This window comes from Leptinotarsa decemlineata, unplaced genomic scaffold, assembly GCF_025532065.1.
Source record: "Leptinotarsa decemlineata unplaced genomic scaffold, Ldec_3_MD MMD2_tig00026314_RagTag_RagTag, whole genome shotgun sequence".
NCBI classification, from domain to species: Eukaryota; Metazoa; Arthropoda; class Insecta; order Coleoptera; family Chrysomelidae; genus Leptinotarsa; species Leptinotarsa decemlineata.
Window position 1 is genome coordinate 4,460,311 of NW_027412684.1, and position 18,866 is coordinate 4,479,176.

Consider the following 18,866-nt stretch of genomic DNA (forward strand, 5'->3'; position numbering starts at 1 on the left):
AGCTATAACAGTTAAACATATATTGTAAAATAATAGATGAGGAAAAATTTGTAAAATTACCTGTATGGGATATCTATATAGCATAAATGGGGTTAGCTTCGCGTTAGTTTCTGGTTTCAATCTTCCTCTTTGTAGATGATCACTTGGTGATCGAAACACGTGTCGAGGTGTTGAAAATAACGATTTGGTGTTGGGAAAAAACTCCAGTAATATTTATTACATGTTGGTTATGAATCTTATCTGCACTGAAAAGTTTATAGTAAACAAATTTCGAAATTCATTTGTCAAGCCAGTTATGGATAGTATCTGGATTTTGAAGAAAAAATCAGGATAGACATTTTCCAAATTTTTTCTGCAATAGTCATTAAAATCAGTGGAAACTACCACTAGTAGTAGGTTTCAGATTTTAATTTTTTTTTTGATCACATACAATGGTGAAACTAGATTCGATTGAAAAATATTGATTTTCCGACTAGTACGATATCCTCAATAAAAAATATAGAGCATTGTTGGAGTGATGCATCAGAAACGACAAATTCAAGTTATCCTGTTAGAAAAAATCAATTCATTACTATTTGAAATTTGAAAAGATTGCATCAAACACCCTTCATATTGATTCCTCTACTGAAGATGATCATAGTGATTCTAGCTATCTAGTTCTGAACAATTTTCACATAAACTCGTAATTACTCTCCAGAATAGATTCTGTGTAGAATAACTTGACAGTGCCCAATGTAAATTGAAAAAAAAATCCTTAGGAATGTCGAAAATTAGGGAATCTAATGATGCAGGTACATTAAAAATAATATATGTTTGATTGGCTATATTTGAATATATGCTAGTATGTAAAAATCAAATAATAATCAAATAAGACCGTCTCTCGACTGGTCCTGAATGACCACAATGGTCACAATAGCGATGATCTAAAAAACGTGTAAAATAAAATCCAATGAAATAATCCTCATCAAGGAAAACCTCACTCTACCTATTTTTGACTTTCAAGAACTGACTTCAACACGAATTTTCTGAATACGGTTTATTTACTTCAATTTTCTGATTAAGCAAACTTCTCTCTACACTGTACTGTGAGCACTTTGAATTCCTTCCTTCTGAGGAATCAAAGATTCATAACACCCGTGAAATTCGATCAGGGTGCAACTCTTGAAGCCATTAACGGATGTTTGAACTTCCTCTTCGAATGAAAAACAGGTAAGCACTTGTGTAACAATGTTTGTTCAACTAATATTTACAACAGCGTCAATTAATCTCAATAGTTCGGGTTGCAAACGCTAACTTTAATAGCTGTGTACATTACTCGTTGAAGATAAATTTCCGGCAAGGTGCTAATTGCATGGAGGATAAAGTTGTGAGGTCTTCTTGGTAAAATCTGAGGGGCTTAGAAACAATACGACTATAACGCATTGTTCTTATTGTTGTTACAGCTATAAATGAGGATTTGGTTCAGGTCTGAAGACTCAAAGAGTTTGGTACGAATTATTCTCACATTTCTGAGGCGATTATGATGATATTTTCATATGTAATGATGAAAAATTCAAAATGGATATTCATGGGTACTTTTTGTAAACCGTATTCTCACTGTTCTCTGAGAATCTGAATGCGATGAATTTCAGATATGTCTACCATGGTCTGAAAAATATATAAAATCAATTTGTAAAAGCAAATGGAGATTATTCAATGAAATGAGTTGGTGGGATAATTTATCAAAAAAAAGTCGAAATAGAGATTCCAAACCAAGCTAATTCCTGAAGTTTGTATTTTCAGAATCTATAATTCTCTTAGAGAGATAACTAATCCATATCTGATGACCCGAAACTTTCCCTCCCTACTTTCAGTTTTCCAGTTCAGTGCTGCGTTTTCCTATTTAATCGAAACTTTTCATAAGTTGAGGATCTTCTCACCAGCCTGACTGAATGAATTGACATTCAACATATATGAAATTAATTATTCAGTGTTTTTTTTATGACAAGTCTTAGCACATCGGCAAATTGATAGTACATTGTGAGTCCAACCAAGCTTCACCAATCCCGTTTCGTGTTTTTTTTTGGCGGCTGCCCTTTTGAGCTCGCCATGACGCACTTACAGAAGTTGATGGGTTTTACTAAAATATAAATCGCATATGATATTCGGTAAATGCCATTTTCAGACTTGATTTCCACGTTGATAGCTTTGTTTTTAGTTGTTAGAGATAATGTGGCCGTATCTGGAGCAGGTTCTGATATGTCCTCATTCTCAACTATTTTCATTCACTCATATAGTTTTCTGATATGAACACAGTGAAAATTAAAACCTCAAAGTGAAGAACATTATCTCAATTTAAAGAAATCTTGCTCTCCTCTATTGATGAAGAAATATTTTTATAAACTGAGAAATATATTCTCTCAAGTTGAATTTGAATCATTAATAAAAATGGACTGAATAAACGCTTCTTTCAAGTAAATGAAAAATACTCCACCAAGATTGTGCATACATTTCAATAGAAATCATCACATTAGCTCAAGAGAAGTAAGTATACATTCTTTAGTGGGAGCAAAATTAATCTCGAAGCAAAACTTTTTTGGGTTTTGAAAGAATTGTATGTTAACTTGGAACACTATTTAAATATCTCCGTAGGAGAAATTAATTGTTTTCCTTTAAAGAGAAGCATTTTTCATTCAAACGCTTTTATTTGTATAAATCAAATACACTCATTCACTTCATCAGATATGAACTTATGCTTCTTTTTATAAACTGTCCCTCTCATACGGATGTCTTTAGACTTGAATCCAAAGTATCTCATCTGTAATATGAACGACTATAAGTAGTAAGGAAAGAAATTAAATAATACATTAATTATCACGATTGGTTTATTTGAAGCAATTGCAAATTAAAAATATTATCCTGAAAAAGCATATGATGAAAAACAAAACCTAATAGACATTATTGAGAGATAATGCAGTTATACAAATAACAGAAATAAATATTCAATCAATTTTTCAAGTTTTCAAAACAAGATGCCATTCTGGTAAATAACATTCAAAAAATTAATATCGTCTATCAAGTTCTGCATTCTACTTGTTTATCCACAATTGCTGCTTGGATTCTGAAACGAAAGAAGAAATCAGCACATCATCGTTAGCCACTATTTCAAATATATAGAAAGGTAAAACTATGAAAACAGCTGCCACTCAATAAAAAAATATATATATTTTTTTAAAACTGTTTGAGTGGGTTTATTCCATTAACCAACCCAATTGTTGTCCGCATAGGAACGACAACCCTCAAAATTTCAAACTTGTCTGAGGTCTTATTGTTTAACACACGATTTCTAGCAAGTTAAACGGTGCTTAGACATTCCTTGATCAGAAATAAATAATTGATTCAAAAGACGTACCTCAAATCCCTTCAAAGTGGGCAGAAGTCTTTATAGAAAAATTGCCTTTCAAAATAATCATTTTGGAACCGTTATAGGAATTCAAAGTGTTCTTCTGTGAGTATTATTAGAGGATCAATGAAAATTATGAAATGTTCGATTTGAAAAATTTAACTCATGATCATACAAACATACCTACTTAAAGGTATGCGATTCGCTATCTAAATGAAAACATTCACTGTTATCACGTTTTTGGAAATTCTGATTTCTCCTCTAGTGAGTTTGGTAATATTTCTACCTATTTCTCACATTCCTAAAGGAAATATATTAAATAATTTCGAGCTGAGTAGGGTATATTCAATTTGTTCCCAACGAATAACATGAAAACATTTCTGAAGTAATTACAGAAAGCCAAGGCATTTCGGAATTCAACAAACATATACATGTTGAAATCAGAAAGTGGCTGTCATGTGTAGGTGCTTTTTACACCTACTGGTGCCTATTTTGGTATTTTTTGTATTATAATTTATTGTCAAAACTATAAGTACCTCTCTCGTTCAATAAAAAATGAATTCGGTCTAAGAGAAGATCAAATTTTATTTATACAGGGTCCTGCAACAGTGGCGCGGTGTTCCATATCTCTATATAGGAAGCAGATAGGAATCTAATTTTCTATAATATTACCTTATTGCTCGAGCTCGACAAAATAAAAATATTGGCAGTCACACAGGGTGTTCGATTTTTTCTGGGCGGATCCCAACTGTGTCTTTTTAAATGGCAACCTATATTTTTTATCGCTTTTTCGGTTTCTTCATAGAAAATAAAATAAACTTTATGTATATCTGCACTTCGAAAATATTGATGGTTTTCGAGATATCTAGCATGACAGGTTTTTTTTTCCAATATTAGTCACTCAGAATATTTGAAATTATAAAGTGGTGCCAAGTCCAGTTGAAATTTTTTTTTGGTCGAATATTCTACATTGGTAACTCTCTCAAACGATATATCTGAAATCGACCCGTGATATACAGGGTATGAAAAACCGCTTGCCAAATATTGTAAATGAAAATTTGCAAAATCTTCCTTATATTAAATGGAACACCCTGTATATTATTGATCCATAAGAAGCGCCAACGAAACCTCTACAAATTTCATTAAGTATTCCCTATGGCTAAGTTCAATAGTTTTGCTTAAATGAGCATTTCTTTCGAAAAATGGTCATTTTTTCAAAGCGAAATCCATTTGACGACTGATAAGAATATACAAAAAATACCCTTTCCTTAAAATATCGCCCATTCCTAAAATTACCTGTTGCTAGTTGTTACAAGTTGCGAATTACACCACAAAATGGACGTTCTTGAATAGTTACAATAATTTCAAAAATCTCGGAATTTGTGCCATATTCTTTCGGTCTAAAACAACCTTTCAGCGAATGAAATATTTATTGGAAATCAAGTAGTCTGGCAAATGACAGAACAAAATATTTGGCTGCAAATGAATATTGAAATTTTTAGTCAATCGTGAAGTTGAACTGTCGGTATAATTTCATCAGAATGTTGTTATCAAAAAGTGATTTGATTGATATGATTTTCATATTAGGTGAATCAGACAGGAATTGTTTATTGGCAAGTAGAATTTATTCTCAACGGTATCCAGATAGAAGGCATCCAGATGAAAGATCTTTCCGAAAGGTCTTGGGACGATTCGTTGAAACTGGATCTATTAATTATTCCAAACATGAGCGCATCAAGCCAGCTACTAATGAAGATAATGAATTGCAAGTTCTTCTTGCTGTTGAAGAAGATCCTAGTAGGAGTCAACGACAAATTGGGGAAATAGTGGATATAAGTGAGAGATCAGTGCAACGAGTATTGAAGAAACATCGCTTGCATCCATACCACGTTCAGTTACATCAAGAACTACTGTATGCTGATTTCGAGAAAAGAGTGAGATTTTGCAATTGGGCCATGAACAAAATTCGTCGAAACGAATATTTTTTCAATAATATTTTATGGTCGGATGAATCGACATTCCATAAAAATGGATTTGTAAATCGACATAATTACCATTATTATGCGACAGAAAATCCTCACTTATTGAGACAGGTGGATTATCAACATAGGTGGTCGATAAATGTCTGGGGAGGCATCATTGGAGAATATGTAATTGGTCCATACTTTTTTGAGGGACATATGAATGGTGCAATGTATCTCAATTTCTTACGAAATGATTTACCAGGTTTGTTAGATGATATTCCTCTTGACCTCCGCAATAGAATGTGGTTACAACATGATGGTGCACCTGCTCACTATTCGGCAGAAGTGAGAGATCATCTAAATGAAGTATTTCCCAATAAATGGATAGGACGGAATGGGCCTGTACGGTGGCCCGCTAGATCACCAGATTTGACGAAACTAGATTTTTTCTTATGGGGATACATAAAAAATATGGTTTACGTTGAGCCACCAACTTCTCCCGAAAATATGCGACTTAGAATAACGAATGCTTTTCGCAGCATTACACCAGCTGTCTTGCGCAGGGTAGAACAGTCTTTCAAACATAGACTTCAGCTCTGCATTCAAGAAAATGGAAGACATGTTGAACATATTTTATAAAAGTTTCATTATCAACCTTAATTAAACTTTCCCTTTTGTAGTTTTGTAATTTGCCAGTTGACAAATTTGAATATCTAGAACTCAAGCTCTGAATGAATATAATAACATGAAAAAAATAGTTATTTATAATGTTTCTTTCTTTTAACTTGTTTGGTTTGATATTGCACGATTTATGAGTGAAATTCTGCATCCAATGAAAAAATAATTTTCCATTTAGCAAAAAGTGATAGGTACATACATTTATTTCGTTAAAAAATATTTGTTTGGACACCTTCTAATGTACAAAATTGAAACAAGATATCTTTCGTATATTATTATCAGTCGTCAAATGGATTTCGCTTTGAAAAAATGACCATTTTTCGAAAGAAATGCTCATTTAAGAAAAACTATTGAACTTAGCCATAGGGAATACTTAATGAAATTTGTAGAGGTTTCGTTGGCGCTTCTTATGGATCAATAATATACAGGGTGTTCCATTTAATCTAAGGAAGATTTTGCAAATTTTCATTTACAATATTTGGCAAGCGGTTTTTCATACCCTGTATATCACAGGTCGATTTCAGATATATCGTTTGAGAGAGTTACCAATGTAGAATATTCGACCAAAAAAAAATTTCAACTGGACTTGGCACCACTTTATAATTTCAAATATTCTGAGTGACGAATATTGGAAAAAAAAACCTGTCATGCTAGATATCTCGAAAACCGTCAATATTTTCGAAGTGCAGATATACATAAAGTTTATTTTATTTTCTATGAAGAAACCGAAAAAGCGATAAAAAATATAGGTTGCCATTTAAAAAGACACAGTTGGGATCCGCCCAGAAAAAATCGAACACCCTGTGTGACCGCCAATATTTTTATTTTGTCGAGCTCGAGCAATAAGGTAATATTATAGAAAATTAGATTCCTATCTGCTTCCTATATAGAGATATGGAACACCGCGCCACTGTTGCAGGACCCTGTAGAAAATGGACTTATTTCAAACAAGATAAAATATATGTTCAAAACAAGAGATTGGCGAATTTGAATCAACGTGGAGGATTTTTCATGTGTGAAAAATTACGAAGCATTGATATAATTTTCGCAAAATGAGGGCAAAATCAAGAGTTGCTGTCAAAATTTACCACTTTCTCTTCGGTACTAGGTATACAACGCAGTACTTAGTGATATAGCGGAGTTTCTTTTTCAAGTAACCCGAACACCTCAATTTTATCAAATTATAATACTTACCCAGGAAAATATCTCACAACTGTGTTAAATCCCAGTCTTGTAAAATCTGTTCTATTATGGTAGATACAAAATAATGTAAAAAGAATTGCACTATCTACAGACACATAAAACACTTCCTCCTCAAAATCACAACACACCAACGTCACTATCCAATATACTGGCGCGTACGCGCATAATACTAAATTTAAATTCTTCTCAATAATATCTAGGTTCAAATGAAACAGTTTTTTTCATACTGAAATGAAATAAATCCTGTTCATTCTATGCAAAATTCCTGTTATCTTCAGTCGATCATAATATCGTTTTGTATATAGATTCATAAAACTCTTGTTATAAACGTATTGAGTTATTTGAAAGGATACAGTTTTGAATTCAAACAAACAATATGTTTTCAGTTCAAGTTGATATTGCTCTCCATTTGAAACAGTTCATTTTTCTCTTTAAATTGGTGGTAGATTTTGAGATGATATTATATTTTCTTGGTTTGTTTGAAGGTGATTGACAATGTTTCATGATGAATTTCACCAGTTCGGACTTTCATTGTCTACTATATAAACTGATTTGAAATCCCTGAAACAACTAAAAAAGAAGAATTAAAAATGAATAGCTGAAAATAACAATTATATTGAGCAAAATGAACCTGAAATGAAATAGTAGTGAAATGAAATACAAGTAAAATAGAACAAATGAACAAAAATAAATAAAAATGAAGAAATGAAAAAAGAAAAGAAAAATAAAAAGTTGAGAGATTCCAAGTCACGTTAGTTCACGACGTTTCGATTTTTAGTATCTACAATCGTCTTCGGGAGATGACTGGACTGATTCCTCCGAGAGATGACTATTTATAGGTCGTTCGAGTACTTTCACTTATCCCCGCTTTCTATTTTCCGCTTCACTGGTTCCGTGAGAGATGACCGTTTGGCGGGAGTTGGCCATTTTTCGCTTAATGATGGGTTTCCATATGTTGCGTATTTCTACGCTGGCTTGGCTGAATACGTTGTTGGACAACATGTAAGCGGCTTCCTTGAATTTTCTCCCAAACCAATGTTCCTCTCTGTGCAAGATCTCAGCTCGGGACCACTCGATGTTGTGTCGATGGGTCCAAACATGGTCTGCTATTCCTGATTTGCTGATATCCCCTCGCTGTGTATGTTTCTTGTGCTCGGCAATGCGAACATTCGAAGGCCTCTTAGTTTCACCAATATAGGATTTTCCGCACTCACAGGGTATCCGGTAAATGCAATTCTTGGAATCGCAGTCCGCGTTTGGTGACCTGGTTTTCGTGAGGCTGCTACGGATAGTGTTACCGGATCTGAAGCAGGTTCTGATGTTATACTTGGAACCAATCCTTCTTATTCTCTCCGATAATCCTCTGATGTAGAAAAGGACAAGCACTGATTGTGACGGCTTCTCTTCCTTGCCAGGCTCTGCAAATCAGGAATAGCAGACCATGTTTGGACCCATCAACACAACATCGAGTGGTCCCAAGCTGAGATCTTGCACAGAGAGGAACATTGGTTTAGGAGAAAATTCAAGGGAGCCACTTACGTCGTGAACTAACGTGACTTGGAATTTCTCAACTTTTTATTGTTATTTTCGTTTTTCATTTCTTTATTTTTATTAATTTTTGTTCAATTGTTCTATTTTCCTTGTATTTTATTTCACTATTATTTCATTCCAGGTTTATTTTGCTTAATATAATTGTTATTTTCAGCTATTCATTTTTAAATCGTCTTTTTTGTTGTTTCAGGGATTTCAAATCATTTTATATAGAAGATAATGGAAGTCCGAACTAGTGAAATTCATATATTTTCTTGATTCAAAATATTTTATCTTTGCAATAATATTATCAAACGAATGATGTCGTTGAAAGGCCAAGAAATTTTATTTATTCCTTGAAAACAGTGTGATACTCTTGTGGAACATGGCGCTGTTGGCATGAAGTAATAGATTCTCCGATAGAGGTAAAAATTTCAAATTAACCTATGATCTTCTTTAAAAGAAATACTTTTTACTGTGCAGGAAAACTAGCATAGATTGTGATGACTTTCTTACCATATGTATGTTTCTTACCGTATGTTTCTGCCATCTTTTTCAAAATAACTATTCTCTTGAAGATTCTACGTGGTATGGCCCTGTTCATTACTGTGATTTTTTAATCCAATATGCCAACCCATTTCTGTTTATTGGTGATTGTTGGAGTATTGGGTATCGTGCGAGTACTTTTTCTGATAATAGATGTTTTCTACTTACTGTCGTTTTTCATCGTCAGAGAACCTTATCGTAGAGAACCTCATGTTATTCAAGCTTTCAGGAAGGCCTCTATTTCGAAAACTGTATGTTTCTGAACTATTAAAACATATCAACGTTACACAACGAGATTCCAAGTTACTCATACGTTTTATCGATGATGAGCGACTATATAATTCCATGTTGGCTTTAGCTGTTAAAAGTGGTAATCACTTCGGCAGTTCATTTTCTTGCGTGGAGCCAGAAAATATTATTTCTTCGTACAATCACTTGATAATGCTGTGATTATTTATTCCTCTTGTAAACTTGTTATTCCATCAAGATCCTGATCTTCGAATGATTTTTTCACACACTACTGTTTCATCAATTTGGAATTCCATATTCACTACACAAGTTACCATGTTATGCGAGGAACCCATTCAAAAACTTTTGAACATGAATTTGGATCGAATTTTTTAGTCAAAGAACGAATGTTATTCAATATTAAAAAATATTGATTTCATCAAAAAAATAAATATAGAAAAGTAGTTGTTTAATATGATCTCAGTCATGGTTGCAACTGAAAATGAATAATTTGAGACAGAAGTTTTTCAGTTTCTATTTCTCCATCTATATACAAAAAAATTGGAAGCTTTGAAAAATGAAGAGGGAACATGAGTTCAAAATAACGTCTCCACATGTAGAACTTCAATACTAGGTTCTTGCAGTTTCTTTTTCACACGGAAGAAAACGTCCTTTGGAAATTGAATTGCATAACACGGCAATCTGGCATCTTCTAATTGTACTTCTCGAGAATTCCGATTGAATAGTATCGTTCCCAATAACTTGTCAGAACCTATTTGAACTTCTGAAAACAAAAATACACACATTTTTGTGTTATGATGACAGACAATTTCGCTTTCTGCTTCGATAAGTTTGTTGGGGGTTAGAATGGACACCAATATGTTTTTCCACAATCCTGTCGATGAAATTACAAAGACTGCTTCTCAAAAGCTTGGAACACTATTAAGAATCAAAAAACTGTACGCACAGCAGCAACTTTTGATGCTTTAAAAAGCCTGGATCAGACCTTCTTTGGAGTATTGTTCTCATGCATTCGCCATTCGCCTGATTGGAGACGCGAATATCACTTGCAACCTTGATAGTCTGGAACATCGAAGAAAGGTTGGAGATTTGTGTCTCTTCTATAGATACTTCCACAGGAGGTGTTTAAGTGACTCAGCACATTTGATTACACCAAGAGCTGTACATATCAGAAATACACGACGGACTGTGGCTGCTCATCGTTTTGAGGTTCAACTCAGTACATCTCGAACTCCATTGTTCAGGAACCCTTTTATTTTGAGAACAGCGTTCATGTGGAATAAACTTCCTGAGAACGTTATTGAAAATGAATTAAATCTCCAGCGAATCAAATCCAAGATGAATCGCTACATTTTTATATATATTGCTTCAATGGTTAATTTTCATCGTCAAGAATATATGGAAGGTCAGCAATATTTGAATCGATTCATGTCATTGATAATAATATTTGTTTAATCAATAATCGAATGAGACAAATCTGAAATTAATTTGACTACAGTCACAAAAACTCTGTTTGAATTATTCAAAAAACTCTTACATTGTGAGATTTCCACTGAATTGTTTCACAAATCGCAAGTCGTGTTTTGCTCTATGATAGACCATTCTGGCGTGTCTATAAATATAGACACGTTTTCGCTAACGATTGATAATGACGAATATTAACTCAGGGACCACACACCTTTGGCCTCCACATCTCTAATGATTTCGTAGCAATTTGTGAATGGATAATTTCTAAGATCTCCATGAAAATCGAGTAATCCGACTGAATTCATGCATTGATTGCCAGATACGGTCTATTCATCCCATTTAGGGATTGCACTGTTGGCTACGGTGGATAAACTTCTATGATTGTCTAGGTAACCTCACCTTTACATATATCTTCCTCAAGTATTTCCTATTCATTGCTATTTGTCTCCAATTTCCGACACCGGTCTTTTTCAGGTCTTCTTTCACCTCTTTTGACCAGCTAAATCTAGTTCTTTCTCTTATATTTTCCCCGCTGGTTCTCGATCCTCATCATTTTCACTACATTATTTTCTTCCATTCTTCATTTGTGTCCCTGCCGTTTGGTTCTTTGTTTCTTGATTCCTAAGAATATATCCTTTTCACGTTTCTCCACAATTTCTCTGTTTATCGTTCTTCTGTGTTCATTTATATCGACTTTAATTAGTCATCACTGTTCGCAGTATTCTTCTTCCTACCACTCTTATGTCTTCTTCATCTATCTCAGTCATTGATATTATCTCTGCTGCATACATTATTGACGGTCTCATTATTTTTCTATGAATTTTCATCTCAGAGTTACTTGAGATTTTCATACTTTTCAATAGTTTTCTATTTACTTGTACATTTTATAATTTTCTTTTTCATCTTCATTTCACTACCCCCCATTGTGATTCCAAGATATTGATATTTCTCTGTAATCACTTCATTCAACATGTTTTCCATTGTTTCTTCTCTTTGCTAGAATCACTAAGTCATCTGCGTAGCTTTTTAATTCTCCCTGTCGTGTTTTTATCGTTCCATTGTTTAGACCACGCTTGCTCATCGTAATAGTTGAATACTCCAAATAGAAAGATTAATTCGATATATAAAATCACACCCAAGTGATCTCTATTATTCGTCTCGCTGCATCGAGTTAACATGATTATTACGGCAAATTCGTAAAATCCGAAAGCAAGCGGCAAGCCGCCTATCACCGGTTTGTGGTTAACTCTGCTGACCTTAGCGGTTAATCCGATTTTTCCTCAGCTGCCGTTCTCGCGGTCTAATTAAAGTCAATATTTGTGCGCCTCAATGCACATTATCAGCTATTCGATGGACGTCTAACAACTCAGCAGATTTGTTCGTTTGTCGACTATCGATTTCCACGAGCCGGACTCCAGAAAGTTTTAATTGATTCGAAAATGCACTATGCAGTTCGAACTAAAATAGATATGTCATGATTGCAGAGGAATAAAAGCAACAGGGATGGAGCGAGTTGCATCTTTAATGAGGTTTGATACAGTGCTATTATATAATGTTGAATTGCAGTAGAATTGCATATACACATCAATTATGAAATCACTCAGTGGCCGGCATTTTTGTTTTTTCATAATAAAACTCATTCATCGAAAGTGCGTTAGTCGATAATACATAATATATGTTATCACTACATGACCATGATTAATCAAAAACTATAATTCTGAAATTTGAATTATGCGCAAATAAAGCACTCGCTTTTCAAAAATGCATTATGATCAGATACCTAGAAAATAAAAGTGTACTAAAAGACTTAGTCATATTTCTTATTATTGTTAACTTTTCGAACACACCAAAATTGTTCAATAGTTATTTCTGAGCGCAAAACGGTTTTGTGAGGATATTTTTTATGTTCTGCAATAATTTGCATTGAAAGTGAAATTTATCCTTGTGACTTCAGTTGAAATGCGAATAAAATGGTGTATATTGACTCAGAATGTATTCAAACCAGAGACTCACCCAGCACACGATAAAGGCAATATTTTTTTGGTACTCTTTTTTGTTCATTCAAAGTTTGTTTCAACGTATTGAAATCCAGCTTTCAAAAATGCGCTTGTTCTGAACTAGCCATGGCAACATCAACAATCCAAGAAACGTGAAGTCTAAATGTCAACTGTTACTTGACAATCGTATGTTGTGTCATCAAATGAAATATTACTTCAGAAGCTTCATTGAAATATGTGAGTAACTGTCGGGACTGTGATAGGTGAATGTATTAATTAACACACGACGTTTATCAATTATGAAATTTATTAACATCAAAACACTATTACTAACAAAACACAAAATATGAAAGCGCCACGTGGCTTTGACGAAGCGAACAGTTTCACTTGCACAAGAAAGAGATGTTACTAGTTTGAAAACTCGACCCAGAGAGAGTTATTTTCCTAAGATTTCTTCCCACGTGGCGGAAACAGAAATTCAGTCCAGCCAACATGAATTTCGAGTATTCGACCACTCGATTCTCGAGTGTTCGATTACAGTGTTCGATTTGGATGACTGCTTGACAATAGAGAAATGAATTGTTTTTATACTAAGTAGTTGTAGTTAAAGTCCCTTCATAACAATTCAAATTTTTGTGAAAAGTACAGGTGAGGGGTTTTGAAATGATGATTATATGGTTTTTTCAATCAACATTGTTTGAAAAATTTTTCCTATTGCTGATACTCTCTTCAATACAGCTACCAAATTCCATCCTAGAGGAAAGTCAAACTGATCTTCTTCCTGAAGATGATCACTTGGTGATCGAAACACGTGTCGATGGGTTTCCTATCTTGCTGTCGAATTTTTTTGTACAACGTACAAAAACTTCAGTCAAATCACCAATCCCAACGATATTTTCACATATACCACCTATAACTGAAGGCATAAGGCTGAAACATACTTTTCACTTCAGGACTATGAAAAACATAAATGTTCGTGAGATATACTCAAAAAAATTAAGTATGAGTTTGGGGCCTGAAACTACACTTTACGATTTGATCTCCACAAACTTTATTTGAGAAATATATCACTACATGTTTCGCTAACACAGTAGCTTATTCAACAGTGATTTGAATTTTCGTTCAATAGAAGTACTTTAGATATCATATAGCTCATACTTCGATACATTGAAAAATATTCTCCAAGTCAACACTACCTATGCACACTCTGACTGTTATGATTTATTATATGTAAAATTCACCATTAACATTTGATACTTACTGCTGGATTCGTAACACAAATGTGCATGCAAATAATTGCTGAAACTGACAATTACTTGGAGTATACGATGACATGTGATCACACTCTGCTCAATCGGTTGGAGTAAATTTATGTAGGCAATTCAACAGGTTCAACTCCTGTAAACCATTTGACGACACAATCATTCGACCAAAAAAAATTGATCACTCACCCTTAAACCACTTATTGTTTATAGAAATTCATTTCCTTACTTGATATTGGTCGTTATTCATCAATTATTGAAGTGTATTTTGCCAGTTTATCTATAATTATTAATCCATAATTGGGCCTGTAATATGCATAAAGTGCATTTGAATAGTGTTTTACGTTATAATGCCACTAGGTGACTTATTATAGTACAAGTTGCTTAACGGAATATGACCGAGTACTACGATAAGAGATAAAACTGGCATGAAACAAATCCAAAACAATCTCTTTTCTAAACACCAGAACTGCAATACTCTGCTCGACGCACGTTTCACCAGCCAAGTTGACGAATTCAAGAGATGAAAACACTGTAACTTACTCTTAAACAGGATAGATTTTCACTTTCGGACACACATCAATAATTTTCAGTAAAAGTTTGCAGGAAATGTTCCCGCCAATTTCAACAGACTTAATCATAAGAAGGTCAACAATGGGCTGGTTGGAATGAAACCTTTGTCACTGTTTATAGTCCTCATGCCACACTTTACTATTCATGAATGTTTTAGTGTCATTCACCGATTTCAACAGTTTTCCAGACAGTTTTCATTAATTCTCTGGCTGTCCTACTAAGTGTGTTGAGCGACACTAGATCTATCTGGTCTACGAAATCGGATAAGTGACACTTTTTATTTTACAACATCTTGCCTTCAGGATAACCTAACATTTGTTGAAGTGAGCAAGAAGATTCGAAGGCTACTTTTACATTCAACTGTTTGAAAATACGACCATATTCATACGGAAACACAAGAAAGACAATGAACTTTGAAAAGTCAAAGATATATATGAAGACTTTTTTGAATTTACTTTTCTTAAGTAACTCATCTACTATATTTTAAGAAAAGCAGTTGCTTAGCTTGATAATGTTACGTTTTTTCCCGTGGGTTCACCAATAATTGACTACACTGAATAATCAAACTTGACTTCATTCCACTTCAAATACAACTATTATTTGAATGTCTATCGCCTTACTAGATCACTTCGCGTACCGCACTGTATCTTTCACTTGTGTGTGTCGATATCCTCGTTAAATAATCGCAATCGAATGTCGTATAAATTTCCCGAAGTTCTGTCGAAATCGGTTGCATTATTCTCGCTGCTTCTCGAGTAACGGGGAATCATCGTATATTCGCGCGCTCTTAGCTACGTCACCTTCCTTTACTCAAAGGTAACATATAACGAGTATATGAACAAGAAAATACAATATTGTCATTTTGTGTTGTAGACAATCGTGTGAGCTATCAGGAATGTATGATATATATCTGAGAGTTCTACTAGCATTTTTCCAGTAGACATGTAATAGAACGGTGCCCGTGTGGAATTTATTTGAGAGAAAATCTCAGGAAGTCCATTTCACATAAACGCAGTTCTCTGAATGAAAGAGTTTTCATGCAGTGAAATTTGACGTGTACTGAGTTGAACCTTAAAACATTGAGCAGTCACAGTCCGTCGCGTATTTCTGACATGTACCGCTCTTGGTGGATTCACATGTGCCAAGTCACTTGAACACCACTCGTGAAAGTATCTATAAAGAGTACACATCTCCAACTTTTCTTCGATGTTACACAGACTATCAACGTTGCAAGTTATGTTCGTGTATCCAATCAGGCGAATGGTTTTTTTCTGGATCGAATCCAGTAGCTTCAGGGTATGATTAGGGGAGGAGCTCCATACATGAGGAAAATACTCATGCTTCACAAAGCATCGAAAGTTGTTAAGGTTTGTACAATTTTCTGGTCTGGAACAGTGCTACAAGCTTTTGAGAAGTATCCTTTGCAATTCTAGCGACATGATTGTCATAAGTTATATTGGTGTCCATTTGAACCCCCAACCAACTTATCGGGGCAGAAAGCGGAATTGTCTCCGGTTCGGAGAAAACCGATGCCTGGGTTTTCAATTCGAAATCACTTCTAGATCCTCATCAAGATATGCAAAGATGTAAAAAAGATGCAGAAAACGATCTATCAGGAATCTGGAGTGCTATACATGAAAATGATTCGACAAGCCATTTGGTCTTGTGAACAATGATGTGAGATATCAGAAATGAATCTGAGAGAACTGAATTATTTCCTGTAGACATTGAAATCTAGTCCTTGGTTACTTATAATCAGTGAAACTGATAACAATAAATGTTAAATTATTGTTTTTGAGTGAAAATTGGTCAAAAGTCGAAACTAATATGTCATTGCTTCTAGAAACCAACAGTTTTATTATGGTAACTGGTATCGTAATGTTCAGTTTACTGGCGTCAAATGAATGAAAGGTGAGTTTTTTCACTGGACAGAATGAAATAAAATAAGTAAATGTACCAATTCAACTGAAGAAAGTTACTATGTAGTTGAACACGTCATGGTTAGAAAATTGTTCAAATATGAACAATTATAAATCTTGTACTCAACACGTAAATCAAACTTGTCATTCTTCCAGTGTGTAACATCATTCGTCATATACAAAAGATGTAGATCTTGTCAAATTATCCACGTACTCGATTACCATAATTCCCATCAACTAAACGTCTCATTATTGTTTCAGGACCGGCCTTCTGGGGCCTTATAAATCCCGAGTGGTCATTGTGCAACAAGGGCCGAAGACAGTCTCCCGTTAATCTGGAACCGAGTAAGCTGCTCTTCGATCCCAACCTGCGACCCCTGCACATCGATAAACACAGGGTAAGTGACAGCGTAAGAAGCTTACGGCTTATATCTCATATAGCTATTCCCCCTACATGTGCTTACGTACGTCTCGCAGTGACGATTACTCAGATTATCGCACAACCGTATAAATGTCGTATTACGCCGCCTTTCATGGCCCATGCGATGATACGGATAGATGAGATTAGGATATTAGTCCGGAGAAAGCGGTCATTATTCAATTAATATTTCGTCTCATACATGACAGTTCGCAGAGTAGAAACTGTTCTTTAATGATACGTAACCGTTCACTCCATTTGTAGTTAAAATTTGATAGACGCTCATCACGATATGGATACAAGGTGAATCCAATCTATACCAGCAAACTGAAAAGTTTGCTAAAAAATTATTCGTTGTTAGGAATCACACGTTGAAAGGTAAGATCTCGTTAGTCCTCAGCTCGCACAAGTTTCGACCACTGAGGGTTGTCGGAAAAACAGATTTTAAACAGATTTTTAAATATATATCGAATAAAATGAAACTGAGGAAAAAAATAGTAGATGTGAAAACAATTGGAGGAATACATTACGTTATTATGTAGTTTTATATACTTACATGCGTTTATAACTCTTAAAAAATATTTCTGATCAGTAATCACTGGTAGGTATTTGAAATATTTTGAGACGATAAGAGATCAATTTTTGAAACTCTTTTTCCTATGGAAAAGTAATCATTAAGATATGTGGATTCTTGTTTCTTCCGTATTTTTTTCAATTCCAATGTTGTTTTGGCAAGAAGAAGTTAAAAAAACAAAGATGTCGTCTTGAGGTTGGTTGTGACATTCAACTTGGGGTAAGTTGTGACTGTCACAGTCTGTCCCGCATATGTTCCGTATTTGTTACAGTATTTTAAAAGTAATGCTTATATGATTTTCAGAAATATAATGAGGACGTATGAACAAAAAATAGATAGAGAAAAACGCCTTTGGACGTTTTCGAAAAAGCATCAGTTGAGGTTATAATAAATCAGTTAAAAATTAATCGTATATGCAAGCGAAAGAGAAACTTTCACGGCGAGTTATTTTTTTTTCATTTCCCCGCCTGATAATTACGTTTTCTTTCTTCAGGAAACAACCAAGCACCTCTTGAAGTAGGATACAGACGAAATCGACAGGTTCTGCCAAATAATATGGAGAACGATTTAGCTGAGTATTTCATTCAACAATCCAAGTTATATTTTGGGCTATCGACGAAAGAAGTAAGGAGTATAGCTTATGAGTTCTCAGTTGAACATAATACGGAGGTCAGTGAAAATTTGATCAAAAATCAATTGGCTTCTCCCGACTGGCTCACAGGATTTTTAAAACGGCATACGGCTTATCTCTCACGACTACTGAGGCAACAAGCCTCAGCGGAGTAATAATTTTCAATGCTTTTTTTTCGCTTCTAGAAGAAGTTTTGGATTGTTACAAATTCGAACTACAGGATATTTACAATATTGATGAGATGGGCATAACTACCGTTCAAAAGCCCCACTAAGTAATAGCTAGAAAGGGTGTAAAACAAGCTGGTTATGTCACATCTGTGGAGAGAGGAACCTTGGTCACGTTTTGTTTTGCCATAAGCGCCAGCGAAAATTTAATTCCACCGATTTTTCTTTCACCTCAAAAAAATCATAGAGACCATTTCGCGAACAATGGCTCACCTGATTGTATCGGAGCAGCAAATCCATCGGGGT

At 34.5% G+C, this 18,866-nt stretch overlaps 1 protein-coding gene across 3 annotated transcripts in view; it reads left to right on the plus strand.

Annotated features, from left to right (window-relative positions):
* Positions 1-18,866, plus strand: part of CARPB (Carbonic anhydrase-related protein B) — a 1,001,903-nt gene that overhangs the window by 772,311 nt on the left and 210,726 nt on the right. For all 3 annotated transcript variants that reach the window (XM_074181445.1, XM_074181443.1, XM_074181444.1), the window contains exon 4: positions 17,032-17,168. In XM_074181445.1, the coding sequence (XP_074037546.1) occupies positions 17,032-17,168 (137 nt within the window). The remainder of the gene's footprint in view (positions 1-17,031; positions 17,169-18,866) is intronic.